The sequence below is a fragment of the Lepisma saccharinum genome, chromosome 23 (assembly GCF_977018435.1).
Source record: "Lepisma saccharinum chromosome 23, izLepSacc3.1, whole genome shotgun sequence".
NCBI lineage: Eukaryota > Metazoa > Arthropoda > Insecta > Zygentoma > Lepismatidae > Lepisma > Lepisma saccharinum.
Window position 1 is genome coordinate 28,924,647 of NC_139251.1, and position 23,287 is coordinate 28,947,933.

General features: G+C 36.7%; 1 protein-coding gene across 3 annotated transcripts in view; it reads left to right on the forward strand.

The window, feature by feature from the left end:
• sqh (Myosin regulatory light chain sqh) overlaps positions 1–23,287 on the forward strand; it is a 33,003-nt gene that overhangs the window by 6,105 nt on the left and 3,611 nt on the right. Inside the window, exons 1-3 of one of the 3 annotated variants that reach the window (XM_083144475.1) lie at positions 10,095–10,204; positions 11,371–11,577; positions 19,522–19,751. In XM_083144475.1, coding sequence (XP_083000601.1) covers positions 11,391–11,577; positions 19,522–19,751 — 417 coding nt within the window. In that variant the 5' untranslated portion in view covers positions 10,095–10,204; positions 11,371–11,390. Of the gene's footprint in view, positions 1–10,094; positions 10,205–11,370; positions 11,578–19,521; positions 19,752–23,287 lie in introns of those variants that run through there. The other 2 variants (XM_083144477.1, XM_083144476.1) reach the window with 2 other exon arrangements.

Sequence of the window (23,287 nt, forward strand, 5' to 3'; positions counted from 1 at the left end):
ATTTGAGAGATTTTTTTTTAGAAAAGGGAAATTTCGATGGTATATTGTTACTCCAATTCTGTCCCTAGTATGACAGAGGAAGAAAAGGGGGGTAGGGGAGGAGGACAACTGAAAGCGAAACGGGTGTTTTTAACATGCCTGATATAGCCTTTGCTTAGTGCATCTTGGCCAAAATAAACGGTCTCTGTGGCGCAGTAGCCGAATTATCAACTCGCGCGGAGGGAGCATACATCAATCAGTCAGCTGTTTTGCATTGTCACTGCGTTGCAAAATTGTTTAGCACTGTCAAAAGGTCGTTCCTGTTTCAAAGTGTTTGATTTCATGATGATTAGGGAAACTGTACCTAGGTACATAGCGAAAGCAGAGACTTAATATTTATCGTTGTTGAATTTTTGGAGGGAAGTTAGCTACAAAGCCTGTAGCTTTTGATTGATTGATTGTGTTGGTGTTATAAGTACACTTTATGCACAGTAAGGCTAATCGGGACTGGACCTACAGTTTAAAGTGGAATCCGAACCACTATGTGCCTCCACCGGGTATACAAAGCCTGTAGCAACTGCAGCAATATATAGATACGGCGAAAAAATTCTGAAGTACGAAGCAGGACAGTGTGAACTGAGTGAGTACTGTAATTTTCTTTAAGATTTATTATTCTCTTGATTTTGCTTGATTTCCTTGGTTCGGTCAGTCTGTCATTAGAAATAAACAACAGCTAGATAGATTACAATTGATTTCCTCTATGTGATAGTTGGACCGGCTTCTTTGGTGTACGCCAATGTTATTATTCTCCTTGTTCATTAATATCAGCGGAGCGGAGGAGGAAGTTTTTATGAAATATTTTGCAAATCGACAACAGTATTGATATTGTAGATCAGTATTTCTATGTTTTGAGTGATTTTGTCAGATTATCAATGCTGAATTACAAATTGCACGATAAAATTGCTCTTCTCGTGATTGGCTGGATAATTTCCGAAATATTTGAAATTTGTAAAAAATCAGTTAAAAAATGATATAACTCTGTCGTAGCCTCATTTTCAGTGAAAGGTGATAGAAACTTGGGTTGCCAATATATTAAGCATTATTATGTACGCAAAAACGGGTGCGAGTATTTGACACGAGTGGTATAACACTTCTGGACGCGAGAAGAAAGTGCACACCCACAGAGCCAGACAACGAGCCGCCACTGCTTCATTGCACGGCGCAAGCATGGGGAGCTTTACCTTATTATTATTATTATTATTATTATTATTAAAGAATACAAATACAATATATTTCATAACAGTGCGTGCCATTGTATCGCCCACAAAATTGTTGAAAAAAGAATTGTGCAGTTTAACATCGAGCCTACAAAGAAGTAAATTATGTAAAAGAGCAAATAAAAAATTCGGATTATCTCAACACATTCCAAGAGTTTATGGAGAAATTGGACTCATGACTGACAGCTTATCAAAATGTTGTAAGTCTAACCCCTCGTTAAAAGCCGGACGCGCGTCGTTACCGGGGGGACACGTCTCCACAATAATCTGCAAAAATGATTAGGATATTAGCGTATTATACGGCGTGCACCTAGCTAAAATGAAAGGTAAAGACACCGATGGCGTACTTTGAATTTGAAAAATTCGTGGATACACTAATTGACTGAAAAGGCAACACCATCAGGAAGGAACAAATATTCCTTGTTTTTTTCTATATTGCTGCGCGCGCGATAGTCCAAGCCGAATATACGCTCTTGTAGTTCCTCTCGCTGTTGTGTGGTGTCAGCTCTGACCAAGGTAAAGATACTTCTTGGTAGCTAGTGCTGCACCCAAGAGGTAGCAAGTACAACTACGTGGAGTTTCTCCTCTCACCAACCAGTGGTGTGTGGCCAGGATTTTCGAAAGGGGTTTACAAAACAGTAAGGAGAGGGCATTTAACATTCATTCTTTTGAGGATGCCGGATCAAATGACCCACACAAAGTCCCCCCCTCCCCTTTGGCTTTGGCACCAACGCGTTGCAAGGGTCTAAACTCCACACCAAAATTTTCCTGACAAAACTTTATTTATATAACAATAAACTTATGCAATTAGTTTTAAATTTAAACACACTTTTAAAACGATAATAGCGAACAAACAGGCCGGACTCCTATCTAATCTGTGGCCGGACTGACCCACCGGGACACTGGGCAAAATCCCGGTACGCCCTCTCAGTCCCTTCCGAAAACACACATTCGGCGCCCTTTTCTGCAAACTACTCACAATTGGCGCCCCATTGAGGAAAATTGTCACCGCTCTCTTGGCAGTCCCAGTCCGGCCCTGCTAACACACGCCCACATGCAAAGAGAATCTGTACACTGGAATATCCCCTCCCTCCTAAAACTACGCCTATTCCACGCAGTGGCGTGTCAGGATTTTCGAAACGGGGGTTACGCATTCTTATTTTTAGTAGTGAGCCTTAATTTGCCATCTTTTCCTGCCTTTGACGTTGTCTGTTTTAGAAATACTGACCCCCCAACAACCCCTCTTTGGGCACGCCACTGCCCTTACGAGCCGAGAGATTTAGAGCATATGCACTATTCGTTCGCTTATGTGCTTGCTCCGCTTGCAAATGATTTACTTCCCTGCCTTGGCAGTGAACTCGAGCGAACCTTCCTAATTTGGAACGTTGCTTTCTCTGTCTTGCTTCGTAGTGACGTTCAGCGCCTTATATGGCTTCGTTCTTCAGAAAGTAGGTTGATCAACATTCAGCATGCACAGTTCAGACTGGCCACTAGATGGAATCACACGTGTTACAGATGAAGGAATGCAGCGAAGGATCTATAAAATCATTTTCTAAACACACTAAATTGGCATCAAATTATTTTAACGTCATTTGAAAGGAAGAATTCGTAATGAGAATTATGAAAGAAGATCCTTTCCTTGAAGGGTGTAAAAAATGTAGATTTTTATTATCTTCACTTCCCGTATATTTCTTTCTTATTTCACTTTCTTATTGGCAAAGGTTGGTTATATACAGTGGCGCAACTGCAGGGGGGCATTGCCCCCCAACCTTGGACTGAAATGAGTTAGGGGGGCAAGGGGGGCAAACATTGACAGGCAAGTGTACCTGCAGGGAGCAATTATCGCCCACAACTTCAAATTTTATGGTAATAAAAATACTTTTCGTAAAATTTTCTTTCTCGCTTCTCTCGCAATACCTGCTTTTCTTAGTCGTATCAAGTTCAGAACCATAGCTAGCGACCGGCGAGAGTCGGCCCTGGGCACCGAACGATCTAAATGAAAATTAGTTGTAAGATTTATTTATTTTTTGTTTTAAGTCCACTTTACGCACAGAAAGGCTAATCAGGACTGGACCTACAGTTTAAAGTGGTATCCGAACCACTGTGACATGTGCCTCCACCGGGTATCGTACCTGGGACCCCTTGACCACAAGACGACGATGTTACCACTGCACCATCGGGAAGGCACAAAAGTTGTAAAAGAGAGACTGCATTGGCGTCGCGTGAAATTATTTGCGCCCTATTAAATCAATATTGATCACAGCCTGCAAAAACAGTGGATCCAAAAATTTTCTTGCTCGCTTCGCTCGCGATATTTCTTTGTTCTCTGCAATGCATCGTAGATTTCCAGACAGAGAAATAAGACTTGTCTTAATTTATTTTGTTTTAAATGCATGAACAATTGTTTTGAGGAAAGGGAGCGTGCACATTTCAGAGACAATTTATGTAATTTTTGCTGTTGGTTTATTGTGAGATGGATGAATTGGATGTGTAATGGATTTAAATAATATATGTTGTATATAATATATAATAAAGAAACTTGGAATACGTACACAATTTAGTGTCCACGTCGCTTCATGTTGCATATGTGTGAAACATATATCATGCATGAAAGTTGTACATGTTAATGTAAAGAGGAATTATATTTGGAATGCATTTATCAACCATTTTCTGTCTTTCAAATATAGTTTGTGTGCTTGTTTTCCATTATTAATGTGAAATTGAACGTGTTGAAAAAATAATTCAAATAGTTTGTTCGAACACAAATGCTTTAGCATCAACTTCTACCCTCTTTTGCATAATTTACGAGGGTAATAACGTCTTTGATACTACTACTACTACTACTACTACTACTACTAATAATAATAATAATAGTAATAATGTTGGTCCGCGTTCGAATCACGGCTTTGTCATGGATGTTAATGAGTGTCCATTCATCAATTTCATCATATCATCACTCATCCCCATCTTCGCAAATTAGCCAAAAGTGGCACAAAAAGCGAACTTAAATAAAGCAAATCAATAATAATAATAATAATAATGTTATAATAATAACATTATTATTATTATTATTATTATTATTTTAACATTATTCAGTGGCGTCGCGTGCGGTTCGCATATGAGTGTTCACAGTAATGTTTTTGTACTGTGTGTAGATTTACTTCTCTTCCTTCAATTGAAAAAGTGAGAATGGCAGTTCAAATTATTTTCAACAATTTCCCCCAAGATCACGCTATTTGAAGTAATACAAGAAGGACCTAGGGGAAATTGTCCCTCTCCCTCTTAAAATCCTCCAAGTTTAGCGAATTATCGCTAAAGTTTGCAACTATGTAGCACAGACGTTTTCGAGTCCCCCTAGACATGCCTTGTATATGCTGCACTCTGGTGCCAAATGTAAGAAGTATTGCCGCTTGCATCAGTGTTCGCACAGGGAAGTGAACATCTTAGGGGTATAGTGGCCAACAGCCCCTTAGCTGTCAGCCCTATGCAACACGCACAGCAATTGTGTTCAACGCCCTTTGTAGAACACCGTGGGAGTCAGTGTTACCAACTATCTTGAAAAGTTATCAGACGTGAAAGAAGTCGTGTGTGTAGTAACACATAGTATGTGTGCGTGCATTTAATATGTACGTAATTTAAGATATATATACATGATGTTCACGCGCTCATGCGAACATTATCAGGCGACGTGCCTGGCATTATTATTATTAAAATTATTATTATTAGTATGTTTATCCTGGTACTTGCCCCCCCCCAAGACAAAAATTCGTGGTCTATCGAGCTGCTTGGCCACAATCCCCTTTAACATTTTGAGAAAAGCAAAATTTTTGAATGAAAGGGTAAAGAACTCGAGAAAAACCAAAAGCAAACTGCCCTTAAAAGTGAATCCATTACAATTTTTGTCTTTGAACAAATTTAAGGCTAAAAATGGCGATTTCGAAATGTTTTATAATGTATCTCGTCCCCCTAGAACACAGCTATTTCAGCCCCCACCCCCCTTCCCGAAAAAAATCCTGCGTACACTAGTGCTTGTCACTAAGTCCTATTAGATTCTGGTAGAAGGTGGGTTTAACAACAAAGCTTAACAGAAGAAACTGTCAGAAATTATTGTCAAATTCATGCATCATATGTGTTACAGTGCATTTTTCAAACGAACTTCTATGAAAATAAGTGATACCACTGTTGGACTAAACTTAATTTTCGTTTCGTTCTAATTTTAATTTAGGAGTGTGAACAGATTTGCGCAAGTTATCTCCTTGCCTTTTGTTTGGAATGACGTAATTGGTGTAGCACATAAGGCAAATTTATATTTTATTTAATTATGTTCTAGTTTTATATCGTGTGTGTTGTAAAAGTGAATTTTAATTTAAATGCTTGTTTCAGGCCCGTAGCGAGAACTTTATTTCAGGGGACTCATCCATAGGCGCCGACTTTGGGGGTGGGGGCATTTCTACCCCCCAAAATTCAAGAAGGAGGAAACATTTTATATATATTTACATATAAAGTATTGTTTAAATGCTTGTTTCAGGCCCGTAGCGAGAACTTTATTTAAGGGGGACTCATCCATAGGCGCCGACTTTGGGGGTGGGGGCATTTCTGCTCCCCAAAATTCAAGAAGGAGGAAACATTTTATGTATATTTACATATAAAGTATTGTTTATGCTCGTTGGCGCCCCTGGACTCATCCCTAATCAGGGCCTCCTCGATGGCGCAGTGGTAACGTAGTAGCCTTGTAGTCAAGAGGTCCCGGGTTCGATACCCAGTGGAGGCACTTAGTGGTTTGGATCCCACTTTAAACAGTAGGTCCAGTCCAGATTAGCCTTACTGTGCATAAAGTGGACTTAAAAACATCTACTCAATACCAATCATCCCTAATCAGCAGCCGCCATGTACTTAAGGTCGGTATTGCAGCTACAACCATTTTTTTCGTCTTCTTGTAAGAGAACGATACCCAACTAACCAAACCTAACCACCACAGATTATTTAGTACCCCAAAAAGCCACCAGCCAATGAGAATGCTTGATTGTTATTGATTTGGTGTTTTAAGTCCACTTCATGCGCAGTAAGGTTAATCGGGACTGGACCTACAGTTTAAAGTGGGATCCGAATCACTGTGTCAAGTACCTTCACCGGGTATCGAACCCGGGACCCCTTCATTATAAGGCGACAACGCCGACGGAAATGCTTGAAAAGGTTGTAGCAGCAATCACTACCAAATGAAGTAAAATTAATTACCACCATACACTCTTTAAATAAAATATTGGTAGGGTTTCGGGGAACGTTTCAACTCCCTGAGTCCTCAATCCTCACCCTGGCTTGTTTCCTTATTTTGCATTGTTTCAAAAGTATTCTAGACCAGTGGTTTCCAACTTCAAAAGGTCCGAGGGCCAAAATTATATCCAGCAGTTGATTGGCGGGCCGCTTTTTTTTGGGGGGGGGGACTAAAAATTACAAAAATCATAAGTACTGAACTGAAAATGTAGTACTTCCGCATGACCTAAATTTCTAAAATCATGCATTAAAAACAATGGAATCACAATTCAAAATTGTATAATTACAATTTATTTCACAAAAACGCAATACTTATGGATGAATTGAAAGAAATGAAAAACACACCATACAAATAAGAATCCTTCATAGTAAGTGTTCAATGTGAAAATTGTGGTCGATGTGCTTCTTTTATTAAAGTTGGAATGTCCACTTCAAAGTCTCAGAAGGTGAATCAGTGAAGAATCTGCCAGTCGGCTTCTGTAGCGGTTCTTGATGAACTTCATTGAAGGAAAAAACACTTCCACACGTGTATGTGCTGCCGAACATCGATGTCATTTTTTGTCCAAATCTACGAAGGTTTGCAAAGCGTTCCTTTGAAAGGTATTTGAAAATATCTGTCCCCTTTTCTTGCCTAGTTTGAAGGAACACATCGCCTTGCAAATCACACAATTCAAATTGGAGAGAAGCTATTTTCATTTTCAATCTTACGTTTTTTGGAGATATTGCTCATTTCGATATTTGCACAAACTTTAACAATCAGTCACAGTACAATCCGAGTTGGAACACTGGAAATCTCTTCGTACTTTGTGCGTAGTAAAACAGATCTCTATAGCGCCGCTCTGCAGTTTGTTTCTAAACACAAAGAGTGAATGAAGCATTCGCGGAAGCTGTGGAGTTCATTCCGCATAGCGAAGGGGTGGAATGCATGGTGTGAAGAGAAAGTTACGTCACTTTAGATTCTTCTGATGATCATTATTGACTGCCAAATCAATTCTACCTGTGATATTGTCTTTCTTCACAGAGCTTTCGTTCCTTCAGTAAAAATAGAACGTATTTTAATAAAAATAAATAAAATTAATGTTTTTTTGCAATCTGGCTTCGCGGGCCGCAAAAAAGGCAACGGGGGCCGCATGCGGCCCGCGGGCCGCCAGTTGGAAACCCCTGTTCTAGACGATGCAGCAGACAATACGACTTTGTTTTCGTTCTATGTGTCTGTTCTAGAGTTTGTCGGTTGTTCTTTTCTTTATTTCTTGGACATATGGTCATAAGCGCCGACTCCATGGGGCTTGGGGGGGCTCGAGCCCCCAATGTTAATGATGTTGGGGCAGAGCCCCTCAAATAATTTTGCTTAAGAGGATCTAATGTATTATTTTGCTTCTCTTGTAAAGTTTACTCTGAATTGTGCCACATGAACTTAACTTTAAATACACATTTGAAATGTTCTAAACCATCAACTTTGGGGGAGGGTATGACCGGAGACAGCAAAACACATGACTTATTACTATGTAGGATAATTATGCGTATTGTTAACATTTTTATTAAAAAGAGTTTCAAAATAACGAGGTGATATGACAATTATACCAGTATGTTTATTGTTTAGTGAATTCTGAACAATTTGAGGTCGTAAACACGACTTTCAGGCAATGTTGATATGTACGATATTTAGTTATCCTCGAAATCTCTTCCTCTAGTCCAAAGAATAAGGGGAAATTAATTCTAAAGCCTTTGAGTTTATTTAACACAGGCTTGCAGTAAAGTACGCAAGGAAAGCTTATGAAAAGTCTGTATTGCGAAAGCAGGAACGGCTATGATCAAATGCATTATTGCTAAAGCACGGCGTGCTATGTGCTTTTTCTTATTGCTAAATTAAATTTAAAAAGTAAAATATTGTAGCAAGAACAAAAAAGTAAAACTATTTTTCTGCGATTTGTGTTAGCATTTATGTAAATAATTAAATAAAACTATTAAATATTCGTTATTTTTATGGGTACATCAACACTAAAGTTATTTGCACCTGTCACATGACCTTTCTGTACAAGTCTCTTGCGGACATTAACCATCCGTAACCCGCGAGGCAGCACTCTGCCGCCTTTTCTAAAATTTTGAATTATTCTCCTTATCAGTTCAAGAATGATCTGGAGAGCACTAGGAAACTTATCTACACTATTACCACGTAAACATAGAGGCGTTCCAACCTTTTTTCTGGCGTTTTTCAGTTGTTTACATGCCTCAAAAGTGACCGGTTACCCTTAGGCGGCACTCACTACCGCGCGCGGGAAGGTTTCCTATCTTTAATCATAGCACTCCAGCCATGAATTTGGCGGATATAAGAAAAATAAAACGACGGTACGTTGTTCGGAATGCAAATTAATTGAATGCAGAAACCATTGCAGTACCCATACGAAATGTCGGAGTTGTCAAAATATATTGAAAAGTGACAATATTGGGTCCGTTTTATTTGAGTTTGTATATCTCATTTCATATCTTGTAAAACAAGAAGAAACATATTGAGATTTGAAAATTTTAATATTTTGTAAGTATCTTCGAGTTGTATTTTACTGATTTGATTGCTTTTTCAGCGAGTCAAGAGTTTGACTGAAAATTTTGGAACAAATTGTTCCTTTCTAAGCCCATATAAGTTGTATGATTTCAATTTGTTTTGAAAAATATGTTGAACGTTCTTGAAAACTACGTTGAAAATTTTGTGAATGATGAGCTCATTTTTTAGTTCCTTTATTATATGGCAAAATTTTAATTACGTGTATTTTGGGAATAATATTTTGGTGCATTTGCTTCAAGAGTCTAAGCGTGTACTTCTGTGTCATTTCCTCTAATGTTTTTAGTTTATAGTTTTAGTTTTAGTATAGCTAATAAAAATGTCCGAAACGGACTGTTTGCGTTCATATATATATATCGTCTGATTTCCAATAAGCGCTAGGGTATTTCAACTTCAATTTGCATCAATAGTTCATCTAAATAAAGTTGGTTTTGATAGGGTGGCACTGAGTCCTGCGCGCGGGACATTTGTGCTACTATAAGGGCGCGGATGGCGGAGGGATAAATCACACCCATGTTTTCGCCGGGACTCGAACCCGAGACCTCCGGATCAAAGCGAGTTGAGTCGACCACCCAACATACTCGGCTACCGAGGCCGGCATAAAACTGTTAGGTTGGCCTCTTAATGTAAATACATATCCTACTTTTCAATAAAAATGTTAATTGTTATCTAAAAAAGCAATTGAGCAGACACAAAAGACATAAAGAGACTTTGAAACATTTTCTAAACGTTTTTCATGTTACATTTCATTTGCATGAGGAATATAATATACGAAGACGTAATTTTTATTTTTAAAAAAGGGAGGGAGTGAGTCATTCATTCATTTATTTCAGTGATCAGAAACCCCCCCCCCCCCCAATAATTTTCACAAGTCGGCGCCCCTGCATATGGTGTGTCATTGCTCCCAGAAGTTGTAACATAACGTATCGGTTTCTCTCTTGCCGGAATAGATGGCAGCACCGTACCGGGTGTGGTTTGATAGAAGAAGAGAAACAATCTGTGAGTGTGGTAACTGGTAACGTTAGTAATCTGTGGGTAACGTGTCTCTGAGGTGAATCATTTACATCCGTCACTTGCCAACCTTGTGAAACGTTGAAGCCAGTTGTTTTTTTGATAAGAGGTTTGCACTTTTTATACATAATTTTTTAATTGTAGAATTCAAAAAACAATTGCTGTATTAGTAAAAATTGCACTGAGGAGGGTAGAAATGATATTTACACGTAAATATCATTTGAACTCTTTGATTACTTGTAGGGGTGTGTCAACACTTTGTTTGTTTTTCAGTAAAAGTCCATAAAATTGAGTACAACGGCTGTGAAAGCTATTTATGTTCAGTTTTGACATTTTCATTGTCAATGAAAATATATAATTATGAATGGCAGCATCAATATTTTCAATTCAAAATTTGTATTAATTACACTAACCTTTCCGTAGACATTTACTGTCAACCTCTTTTCAACGTAGTACCCCCGGACTGTATTTTACAGACTAGGCTAGCGAGGCTCTGGCGTCTGGACTCACTATTTCATTAATTTAATGATTTTTTAAAATGAATTTTAATATCTTGTAATAATATAGCTAGTTTAATGTATGCCTACTCAGGAGTCCTCCATTATGCAAAATTTACATTGTTGTACTTTGATGAAAACTGTCAGCATACCAGCCTCTGTCGATGTCACTAATGTCATAAACATTATAATTCAATGATTATGTGCAGGGTGTGTACTGGTCAAGAAATTATGCTTGTGGTCAAGAATTTTTGCTATTTTTTTACAGTAGTGAATTTACATTGTTATATACCTGTGTATACTGGGATATGATAAAATTGAATATTTGGAAATCTAAATTTGTATTGAGTTGTTAAGATTTGTTCACTTTGTTTCTTAAGAATTGCATTTGTTTTGTAAAAATATTAAATAAAATAATGTGGCCATTCCCCACTCAGGATGAAGTCTAAAGCATTAATTTTTACGTGCATTAATAATTAAAGCAAGTCTAAATCTCTTCTTAAAGTGCAGCTTTAGTTTTCATCTTAACCGGCTCGGTGGTATGGGTTTTTCATTGAATAAACATATCTGTTTTCTTAATTTCCTACTATTCCTAAGTAGGGGTGATTAAATAAATGTTAAGAAAAAAAAAAGGTCAAGATAAAGTCATGAAAAATCAAGAATTTTGGATTTGTTATTTTGGTAGACACCCTGATGTGTGAATTTATCTTTTTCTGAGAGTTATAGCATGTATGCTAAAATTAAGGGTATATTTTAATGTTTTTTCTCTCATTTTCAGGAACTTGTCTAACAGCCAAAATGTCATCACGAAAGACCGGTCGCAGAGGCACAACCAAGAAGCGTGCACAACGTGCAACGTCCAATGTGTTTGCCATGTTTGATCAGGCCCAAATTTCTGAATTTAAAGAAGCCTTCAATATGATTGATCAAAATCGGGATGGCTTTGTAGATAAAGAGGACCTCCATGATATGTTGGCATCATTAGGTAATTCTGTTTATTTTGTTATATTTTATTTTAACCGTTAACTAAGCATCTTAAAATCTGTAGGGCCCTTCACTCTACCCCATCAAGTATTATGTCAATTTTATTTATGAGTAGATTTCGATGTTTTATTAAATACTGCAGTGCACAATGCTCTTTTTGCAAAACATAATTACACGCAGGTGGTGTTGCACTCACTGTCATATAAACACAAATAATGTATAACACCATTAAGCCTTGTTTCCATGATTAAGAAAAACTAAGTATGCTGACCAAGGCAGTAATTTATTTTATTAAAAACATAAACTAAACGTAACGTTTCAACCTTCTAGCAAGGTCTTCATCAGACTCTGTATCAAGTACAAAAGTAACAAGATACACAAAAAGGAGCATATATATACACAAACTTTACTCCCTCCAGACTATTCGAAAGTTGTTAGGAACTTTCTAGCAGGTGGCTTTCACTTGCCAACTGTACTTTCACCTAAAAGGCTAAACATAATTACTTTCATATAGAATGTAGTTGGACTTTTTATCTCACACTCTTTTTCCTTCATTTTTCTTCCTTCTCCTCTCCTCTTTCTCTCTTGTCCTTTCCACTCTTTCTAACACCTTCTTCCATTCTTTGTTTAACTTCAGTCCCCCATTCCAGTTCATTGTGTCTTCTTCACCTTTCTTCTCTATTTCCTTGGCTTCCTTCTATTTTCTCACTAGCATTCTCTTCTCCCTTCCTATCTGCTTAGCCTCATCCCACTCTATGTCATGTCCTGTTTCTCTCGTGTGTTTAAATATTGCATTTCTCTCTCTCTTAAGTCGTACATCATCCCTATGTTGTTTCAACCTGTCTTTCAGCCTTTTCTTCGTTTCTCCTATGTACACACTCTGACATTCTTTACATTTCACTTCGTAGTTATTCCCTTCCTCTTCCACAAATAATGTGTTAATGATTCTGTAACAATATTTTATTTTTACACACCGCTGAAGATTGGCTAAATGTGTGAAATGATTGATTTAACTAACTAACTCTCTAGCCTTCTTAAACCCGAAGGTTCATGGCTGCAGCAACACAGGCCTTCCATCTGTCCCTATCTTGAGCAAGATCTATATACTCTTTTCCATCCCTACCGATTTCCTTTAGGTCCATCTCAACGTTGTCCCTCCATCTTCGTCTTGGCCTTCCTACAGGTCTCTTACCATCTGGTTTCCCAACAAGAATCCTGTAAACTCCTCTTTCCTCTCCCATTCGTGCCACATGGCCTGCCCACCTAAGTCTTCTTGATTTAATTATTCTAATAATATCTGGACATGAATACAAATTATGTAGTTCTAAATTATGTAACCTTCTCCACTCACCTGTCTCCTCATCCCTTTTAGGTCCAAATATTTTCCTAAGGATCTTATTTTCAAATACTCTCAATTTATGTTCCTCTTTTAATGTAAGGGACCAAGTTTCACACCCGTATAATACTACAGGCAAAATTACTGTTTTGTATATTTTAACTTTTAGTTTCTTAGATATTAAACGAGAAGACAAAAGTTTATGAAGAGAGAAGTAACATGCATTTCCTGAATTAAGCCTACTTTTTATTTCTTCTTTAATATAATTTTCATTTGTTAATATTACTCCTAAGTATTTGAATTTGGAAACTGGTTCAAACGAGTTGTTATCAATAATTAGATTTTGATTATTACCTAACACTTGGTTTCGGCCTGTAAGCATATATTTAGTTTTCTCTTTGTTAACTTCCAAACCTATCTCTTTAGCAGTTTTGAAAAATATTTTAGCATTATTCTTAATCGTATTTATATCATCCCCCAGTAAGTCTACATCATCTGCATATGCTAACAACTGAGTCACACCATTTAATTTTAGTCCTTCTTTAGTTTCTTTTACCTTCCGAACAGCATATTCTAAGGCAAAATTAAAGAGCAATGGAGATAATGCATCTCCTTGTTTTAACCCATCATGAATTATAAATTTGTCAGACATATTATTACCCACACGAATTTTACTTTCTGTTTCACTGGTGCATATTTTTATCATACTAACAAGCTTCTTAGGTATTCCAAACTCTACTAATATATTATATAATTTATCTCTTTTGACCGAATCATATGCTTTTTTGAAATCAATGAATAGCTGATGGACATTTTGATTATATTCCCACTTTTTTTCAAGTGTCTGTCTGATGTGAAAAATTTGATCTGTAGTTGATCTGTTACGTTTAAATCCACATTGATAATCACCTATAATTTCATTAGCATATGGGGTTAGTCTTGTTAAAAGAATGTTAGACAATATTTTGTATGTTGTTGAGAGTAGAGAAATTCCACGGTAATTATTGCAGTTCATTTTATCACCTTTTTTAAACACAGGAACAATTATGGATTCTTTCCACTGTTGAGGGATTTCTTCTTTATTCCATATTAAACAAATTAATTTATGAATTTGACATATTAATGAATTTCCACCATATTTAATTAACTCAGCTGGTATTGAATCAATGCCAGGTGCTTTGTTATTCTTAAGCCTTTTAATAGCATCTTTAACTTCAGTCAAATTAGGTTCTGGAACTAAAGGTTCTGCTGTGTGTACTTCATTCACTTCTGATTTATCTCCTACATGGACATTTAAAAGGTCATTAAAGTAGTTCTTCCATCTATTTAGAATATCGCTTGGGTCAGCTAGAAAATCACCGTCTTTATCTTTTATCAAGTTTACTTTAGGTTGCCACCCCTTTCTAAATTCATTTACACCTTTATATAAATCTCTGATATTTTTATTTTTGCTGTTTGTTTCAATTTCGTTAATTTTGCTTTTCAAGTAATCTCTTTTTTTACTTCTAAACGTGCGGTTAACTTCTCGCTTTATTGTATTATAATTGCTTAGATTTGTATCATCCGAGTTATTTAACCACCTAAGTCTAGCCTGATTTCTTATTTCTATTAGATTATGACATTCATTATCAAACCATGGCTTACTTTTTCTTGGTTTATGGTATCCTATAGTTTCTTTAGCTGCTGATTCTATTGCATTACGTATGTGCTCCCAATTCTTATTTACGTCTGTTTCATTTATATTTTCATCATCATTTAAATCCTGCAAAACATCAAATCTATTTGACAGTTTAATTTGGTAATCTTTCTTAATTCTTTCATCAGCAAACTTTCCTGTATCAAATTTTATAACTTTTAGATTTTGTTGCTTATGATTTATCACTGAGAGTCTTTCTCTTAATTTAGCAATTACTAAATAATGGTCACTGGCACAGTCAGCACCTCTATGTGTACGAACGTCAATTATACTAGTATGCCTTCTCTTATCAATGAGAATATGGTCTATCTGATTATGAGTTTTACCATCTGGAGAAGACCAGGTATATTTATGGATATCTTTATGTTTAAAAGTGGTACTTTTCACAATTAAATTCTTTGAGGTTGCAAAAGTAATCAATCTTATCCCATTATCATTACTTAATTCATGAAGACTTTCTTTACCAATCGTGGGTTTAAATGTCTCTTCTTTGCCAATCTGTGCATTACAGTCACCTAACAGAATTTTCATATCATACTGAGAAAATTTATCAAAGACCTGTTCTAACTCTGTATAAAAATCATCTTTAGTATTATCATCTTTATCTTCCGTTGGTGCATGTATGTTTATTAAAATAATTTTACACCACCTACCCTGTAAAACTGCATATGATATCCTATCATTAATAAATTCTACTGTTTTAAGAGCCGAGATAATTCTATTATTTATGAAAAAGCCTGTTCCAAAATTATGATTTTCAGTACCACCATAGAAAAAAGTATAATTTTTAGTTTTACAATTCCCTTCTCCTGGCCACCTAACTTCCTGGACAGCTACTACATCTAATTTATACTTCACTATCTCATTAACTGTACACTGAAATGCCCCAGGCCGGTAAAGGCTCAGAACATTCCAGGTGCCTAATTTAATATCCTTATTCCTAACGTAGATCTTATCCTTAGTCCAGGGACCTCCCAAAGTAGTCCCCACCCGGTGATTGATTTATATATTTTTAATAATTACCTTTGTTTTGTCAATGAAATGAATAAGCACAGTTGGGTAGGAAAGGCCAAACCTGCAGGTTGCATTGTGATTTATGCAGGTTTTTTTAGAATTTTAACTTTTTTAACTTTTTTACCTGTGAATAGGTCTACTGTACAATTTTATTAGGGAACGGCTTGGTTTTTACGTACTTCTAATAGCAAAAACTTAATATTTTAAATGTACCCTAACCAACCCTTAACCACAATCCTCATATTACATTTTTGACGCAGTACTATGCCAAGTACTTAGTTTTTATACGAACCTGAGGAAAGAGATAGTCAATCTCTGAAACGTTGTTCTACAATAAGAGCACTATACTCACATACGTAAGTACAATTTTTAACTTTCCTTTTCTATATTCTGGATTTGTGAGTAACACGCGACAAACCTATAAAATGCTAATGAAATGAATGTCGCATGATTTTGTACCACTGTGCCTGCTTTTTTCCGTAACATCATTACATGTGCATGCGGCATGATGCTCACTGAAATATTTTGCTTAAAAAAAATATTAATTTTCAGCAATACATGTACGACTATTTGTTTGCTTGGTTACTCAGCTTGTTTATCGGGTCCAAAATTTGCCTATCCTCTGCCTTACAATCCATTTTCACAGCTACAACTCTGATGGGAAACCTCGGCACTGTACGTCAGAAACAAGAATGCATGCCGAGCTGCATGCAAAAAGAGCTAAGACGTTTTGACAGTAGCACAGGTGGAGGCAACTGGGTATTGTGAGGAGTTCGAGATAGCACTTGTGCGAAAGAATTCCTGGAAGGACTCATCCATCCAACAAAAACTTGCAATAATATCACAATTTGTTCTGTCTGCGCCTGCACTCCGGCGTTAACACAATAGCTGTTGCACGGAAATCACAAATAACTGAGAAATTTGATCCTAAAGTATGGCCCTCTTGAAGTAATTTCCTGATTTTTTTTTATTTGTAAACTAGTTATATGTACACTCAAATAATGAAAAAAAATACATGTAAATCATAATACTACCAAACTTTGCACTCCAAACCTAACAATGCCGAAATATTGAACACACGTAGTCTAACAGTGTAAAATTATTAACCCAATTAATCTAATGCTTATAACAATAGCGTCACTTCTATTTTGGTTTTATAAATTTCAGTCCTTAGTGTTTGATTTACTTTATAATGTTCAAAGTGAAAAGGTCTCAGTATTTTCAGTTATATTTTTGTAATGTTAAATAAAACATTCAATCTGGTGGTAAGCATGTTCATATAATCATCTTTCACCCTCATCATTATTAGCTAAAGTGGGAGAAGGTGACATAAAATAAAAATATAATAATTACAAAATATTCAACAAATTCACCAGCACTATCAAATTCAGCATCTACTACAGGGTGATTCTTATAGAACCGGCCTGACACTATGAGCTGTAAATATACCATATTAACGTAATTTATACATGACGTACCTTGGATAGTGTGCAGTCGATTGTTCATTGTGATCAGAGCATGTGTTGAAATGTCTGCCGTTTTCAAGAAGGCACGCCTTCACCCAAGTTTGTACACACTGTCCTTCAGTAAACCCAAGGAGAAAAAATCCAGGCTGATAGGATTGGAGGGCCTGATGCCTGGACACGGCAAGCACGTTCGTACGTGCATCACTATGTGTCCTTTAACCTTGCATCATTAAGTGCTGTCAGATCATCTGCAGAACATTTGATCCATCACTGCCCACGGATTATTATGTCATAGTTGTGAGCCGTTATATGCATGACCTGCAGCAATATTAGCAAATTCATCAGACTGGTTCTATAAGAATCGCCGTAGTAACTTTAGGATTCCAGATGCTTTCATCAATATTATGCAATTATAGCAGGAAACAATTTGTATTAACACATGTTTTTCTAATTTTCCAAAGTGAAATAATTATACAGTTTATACACAACGTCTGGTCTGTGTCTTTTGATGCTTTCCTACTGTACATATTAAAGGAATGAACAAATAGATTTCTTTACAGACTTTGTATTAATATGCTCTGGAAGACTAATGGCCCCAATATCTGTTTGTGATCTTGCTGCAATGAATATAAAATTGAATCAACTTAATCAAAACAACCACAATTTGTAAGTAAACAAAACAAAATCAATATGCAGATGCAGACTCTACTGAAGGTGTAATATAAAAAAGAAATATCCAAAATGAAAAACCATAAATGTATTTTTATGAAAAACTAAATTTAAAAATTAACATTTCACGTAGTAAGTATAGTAACTAAACTGTATGGGTATGAGTATCAGCTGGCCGTACTTTTTTTTTAATTTTGTGTTTAATCTCCAATTTTTCCTTGATAATGCATCTGAGAAACATGGGAACCATCAGAATTCCAAAGTGTTTAGTTTCTTCCATGTTTTTTTTTTCCTGGGCTACAATATCACGTGGTGGAAGGAAATTTTGAAGTGTATTGTATGTTTGTGTATTTGAAGGGCCTCCCCGTTGGCATAGTGGTAACATCGTTGCCTTATAATCAAGGGGCCCAGGACTTCATACCCGGTGGAGGCACAGTGGTCCGGATCGCACTTTAAACTGTTAGTCCCAATTAGCTTTTCTGTGCATAAAGTGGACTTAACCTATACTCGGTTGAAATGTCATATGTCATGTGGAAGAAAACCCACCCACCCAGGACCTCTTCCCCTGCTATTTTTGGAAGGGGACGCAAACTTTAGCCTTATTTTCAAAGAATAGTCCTTTCTCAACCCAATGAAAGTTATTTCATGTTCCTGGGTGCATTACATTATAGAATATGTGAAAAAAAAAACCCATTTTTATGATTTTTTCATTCAAAGTTGGGGAGTGCGGCCCACCCAACCCCTCTTATTGGCTTTGGCATTTTGATTTCTGCACGGTTGCATGCCCTGTTGTTATAGCTGTAAAACAAAAGTTACACGAAGTAGATTGGTCAAATAGTCTACGAGTTATAACATTTTTTGTCAAATAAGTGTACGAATTTAAAATTCGCGCCAAAAGGCCTCGGCGAAACCGAAAAAATGTTATAACTCGTAGACTATTTGACCAATCTACTTCGGGTAACTTTTGTTTTGCAGCTAAAACATAAGGGCATGCAACCGTGCAGGAATCAAAACGCCAAAGCCAATAAGAGGGATTGGGTGGGCCACGGACCCCAACTTTCAATGAAAAATTAATACAAATGGGGAGTTTGCCCCTCTTTCCCTGCTATTTTGGGAAGGAGAGGTAAACTTAAGCCTTATTTTCAAAGAATGGTCCTTTCTCAACCAAATGAGTCATTTCATGTTCCTGGGTGCATTACATTATCGAATATGTGAAAAAACTCCCCATTTTCATGATTTTTTTCATTGAAAGTTGGGGGCTGCGGCCCACTTAACCCCTCTTATTGGCTTTGGCGTTTTGTTTCCGCAAGGTTGCATGCCCTGATGTTCTAGCTGCAAAACAAAAGTTACCCGAAGTAGATTGGTCAAATAGTCTCAGAGATATAACATTTTTCTGAAATAAGTGTAAAATTTAAAAATCGCACGCAAAGGCGGCAGCCAGAGAGAGGTTACTTTCGAAAAACCGCTCGGCGGTCTAAAGGTTAAAACAGCAATTCAAACAATTGAATGATAACTATCACGTATTTTGAAAGTAAGGTAGCAATGTTAATGCCAGTATTTATAAGATATTTCCTAACTTTTATCCCCCAAAACAAGGGAAGAAATTAAATGCAACTTTAGTTTTCAAATAAAACATTTCATTTTGTTTGATTGCTCTTAAGAAAAAGTTATTCTTGTACATTCTACTTCGAAAGGAGCTATGTAATCTACAGAAATATATGGTTCTTTGTTTCTTTTATCCTTAAAATTTAATTTGTTCCTCAGGTAAAGATCCCACCGATGACTACTTGGAGGGAATGATGAACGAAGCTCCTGGTCCCATCAACTTCACGATGTTCCTCACCCTCTTCGGAGAGAAGCTCCAAGGAACTGACCCCGAGGATGTAATCAAGAATGCTTTCGGATGTTTCGATGAAGATAACACAGGGTACATCAATGAAGAACGCCTGCGGGAACTTCTAACCTCAATGGGAGATAGATTTTCAGATGAAGATGTGAGTATAGTAAATCTGTGCATATTGCTAGTTTCTGATCGGTACCCATTCAGTATTTGCCAGTTGTGCAGTAAATGAAAGCCCTCATTTGCATAGTTACTGAGTCATTTTCTTAACCACAGATACATTAGTTTTCCAACAGTAATAAATTTGAAATAGAATTTTGAGTGACATGAAATTATGTGATCGATTATGTGAATTTTTTCTTGTATGCACATATTTCTTGAATCTTAGAATTTTTCCTTTTCTATTTTATGGTTCTTACATGCACAAACAATTTTGGATGTAATGTTTTGGGAGAACACATGCTCTATTCATCAGAAATTTATTCTTTGTTTGATGATGTAACATTAATCTAATTAAAAATAAATGTCTGATGAAGAGAGTGGTTTTCAAACTGTGCAGTGTGCTTCCCTGAGGAATCTGGAGAACTTCCGAAGAAGTATGTTCAAAATGTGTTAATAAAAAAATATCAACATATTCTTCTGTAGTATTGCAACTCATGTAGGTTTTCCCATGGCAATGTCATCTCTCATGTTTTTTAACCGAGACAGGAACTAAAGTTCAAATCACAAGCCCTGACACCTTCTGTAAACAAAACCACGTGCATGCAGAAAGCATTGCAAACTCATAGATGTAAAATAATCCACACGAAAATTCAGCATTCTTACAGGATTCATTACGTAAGGTAAAACAACGGCCAATTTGTAGTATGGGATACTCTGCCGCAAATGACGTCTCACTTTAAACACAATGCTCTTTCTTTTCTACTTATTGCTTCACCTTTATGGTTAACTCTTTGCACCAGTAATCATTTCCCATAAATTTGGCTTCTTTCTTGCATGCGATTTGAATATATTTTACTTGATTTTTTTGAGACAAAATGGTATAACATGGTAATGTATATTTCTAAGGTTTGATATAGATAGGAGTGTATTTGAAATTTGTTTGTAGATTTTATGTAAATAAAATATATAATGGGCATAAACAGCCATATGCAATGCTGAAAGTCCAATAAATATATTGATGATGATCAAAACAAGACAAAGAAAGTTCGTAAATTTATTGCGGTTGGAAACTTTGACAAGCATCCTAATAACGATTTTTGTTCCGCCAAATATAGTTCACTTTGTAAAATAACTTGGTGACATGGCAAGGCAAGATAAGTGTGAACATTTTGTAGGAATATGCATTGTTAGAGATTTGTATACATAATGATATTTCATAACATTGTAGTGCCACTTTCAACATGGCGAGTTCTATGCGTGCGGGAAGGTCTCAGTGTTCAGTGATAACATCAAATCGGTGAGACGGTTTGTTTACAGAAGGTCTCAGAGTTGGTGATTTACACTTTACACACGTATCTTGTAGAAAGGAGCATGCCTATCCCAAATGCTTCATTGATAGTGCCTTTGTACAGAAGTTGGCATACATTTTTGATATTTTCCACAAACTGATTGTGTGTGTGTGTACAAGATACAAGGAAGAGCCTTGGCGCAGTGGTAGTGTTGTTGCCTGTAATCTAGGGTTCCCAGGTTCAACACAAACTCTGTGGAGGCACATAGTAGTTCGGATCCCACTTTAAACTGTAGGTCCAGTCCCGATTAGCCTTACTGTGCATAAAGTGGACTTAAAACACTAAATCAATCAATCAAAAATACAAAGGAATCCTGCACGTATCAGATGAGGTGTCAGCCTTCAAAAGGAAGTTGCTGCTTTGTAAAGGAGAGATTATATTGAACATGTTGTAAGAAACAGGACTTCAATTAAATTAAGAAATCCAAACATTGCTGTGTGCCTGTTTTGACATCTATTATCCAGCTTTTCTTACTGTCTATATTCATTCTTTTTATCTGGTGAATATCATATCGCTGAATGAATTGACAGCAGCTTATAAACAGAAAATGTATGCCAGCTGTATTAGCCACACACATTATATTTTCATTACTTGTATGTGTACCAGGGTGTAAGGGATGGCTCTTTATGAAGGCACCCAAATATCAATGTCATTTCCACATAGTACACCATGGACTCCATTCTTGCAGACTAACGAGGCTCTTGCGTTTGGACTTGCGGCCAGTATAATCTTCTGTGGTGTCCCTGTTGTGTGTGTCTCCTTCCATTTATGTCACCACATCACCATTCATTCTGATCTCGGTGACACTGTTGCCGAAAAATGATGATAGAGACACAAAATGAGAGAAAAAACATTGCCGAAATGCTCAGGTTTTTGCTGAAAAATCAATGAAAAAGGCTCTACTTAAACCTGATCAAAACAAGTGCAATAATTGTACAATATGTGATAACTTTGCGATTATCAGTTATTATTGAAGGGAGGCACATGCAAATTTGGGCAGCGGAGGGGGGAGCCATGACAGCAAAAAGTTTGAAACGCCATGCGTTACATCAAAAATTGTCTTTATGTACTTTTAAGAACTCTACACTGCAAGAAAAATTATTATATGAGAGGGACAGCTCAACGCAAGAACAAATCCTTCTTCACTATAGGAAAGTTACCTAAATTCTTTACTATAACATCAAACTGTTTGACACTACTACAAACTTTGGAAATCTACTGCTTTACATTTTGTCAACTTTCAGTGTGACATTCATTTGTCAATCACTCCCATAGTTTGGTTGTTGTGGTTTTGACTCCCAAGAGTTTTGGGGTGTAAAGGGTTTACCTATTTGTACACACACCCAAATGTCAACCTCCTAATAGTACACCCTGGACTGCAGGCTACCTAGGCTCTGGTATCTGGACTCCCAGCCAGTACAATCTTCTGTTGGGGGCTCGTGTTGTCCCTTCATCTATCTCGTCTTATCACCATTCATCCTTATCTTTGCGATTAGCCAAGAGTGGCAGAAAAGCGAAGTAAAATAAACTAAATCAATCAATCCAAGATTTTTGGTAGAATTCAGTTCATGAAACACTGCTGGCCAGTTTATTGCACCTTTCCAGATGATTCTAGCCCAATACACTTGCTATTTGCTATCCTGGACAATTCGGATATCCAGAATGTGTTCTGGTTTGAGATACTGAATGAAGGGCAACACTTGATCATCCAGAATTTGAATGTACCCATGCTGGTTCAAATTCACAGTCACTTTAATTGTAGGTATAGAATAGGGATTGCCAAATCTGGATAAGGTTTTATCCGTTTATTGGATATTCTGATATCCTGATATATGGATTATCCAAATTATCTGGATATTGATATTTGGATTATCCAAATGTGTGCATTATTCAATATATCCAGACAATTTTATCGTTTATCGTAGTGGAGTGGTTATCACATCGCACTGCGATGCCAGGGTTCACAGCCTGGCCATTGTTATTATTTGTGAGTGTCGCTTCATCAGTTTCAATGTATCATCCCTCATCCTCATCTTCGCGATTAGCCAAAAGTGGCAGAAAACTGAAGTAAAATAAACAAAATCAATCGACAATCTTACAGATTCCCCCCAATATTGATGCTTGAAAATTATAATAAATAATAGTTGTTCTTAAATGCATTGCATTTGCCACTTTATTA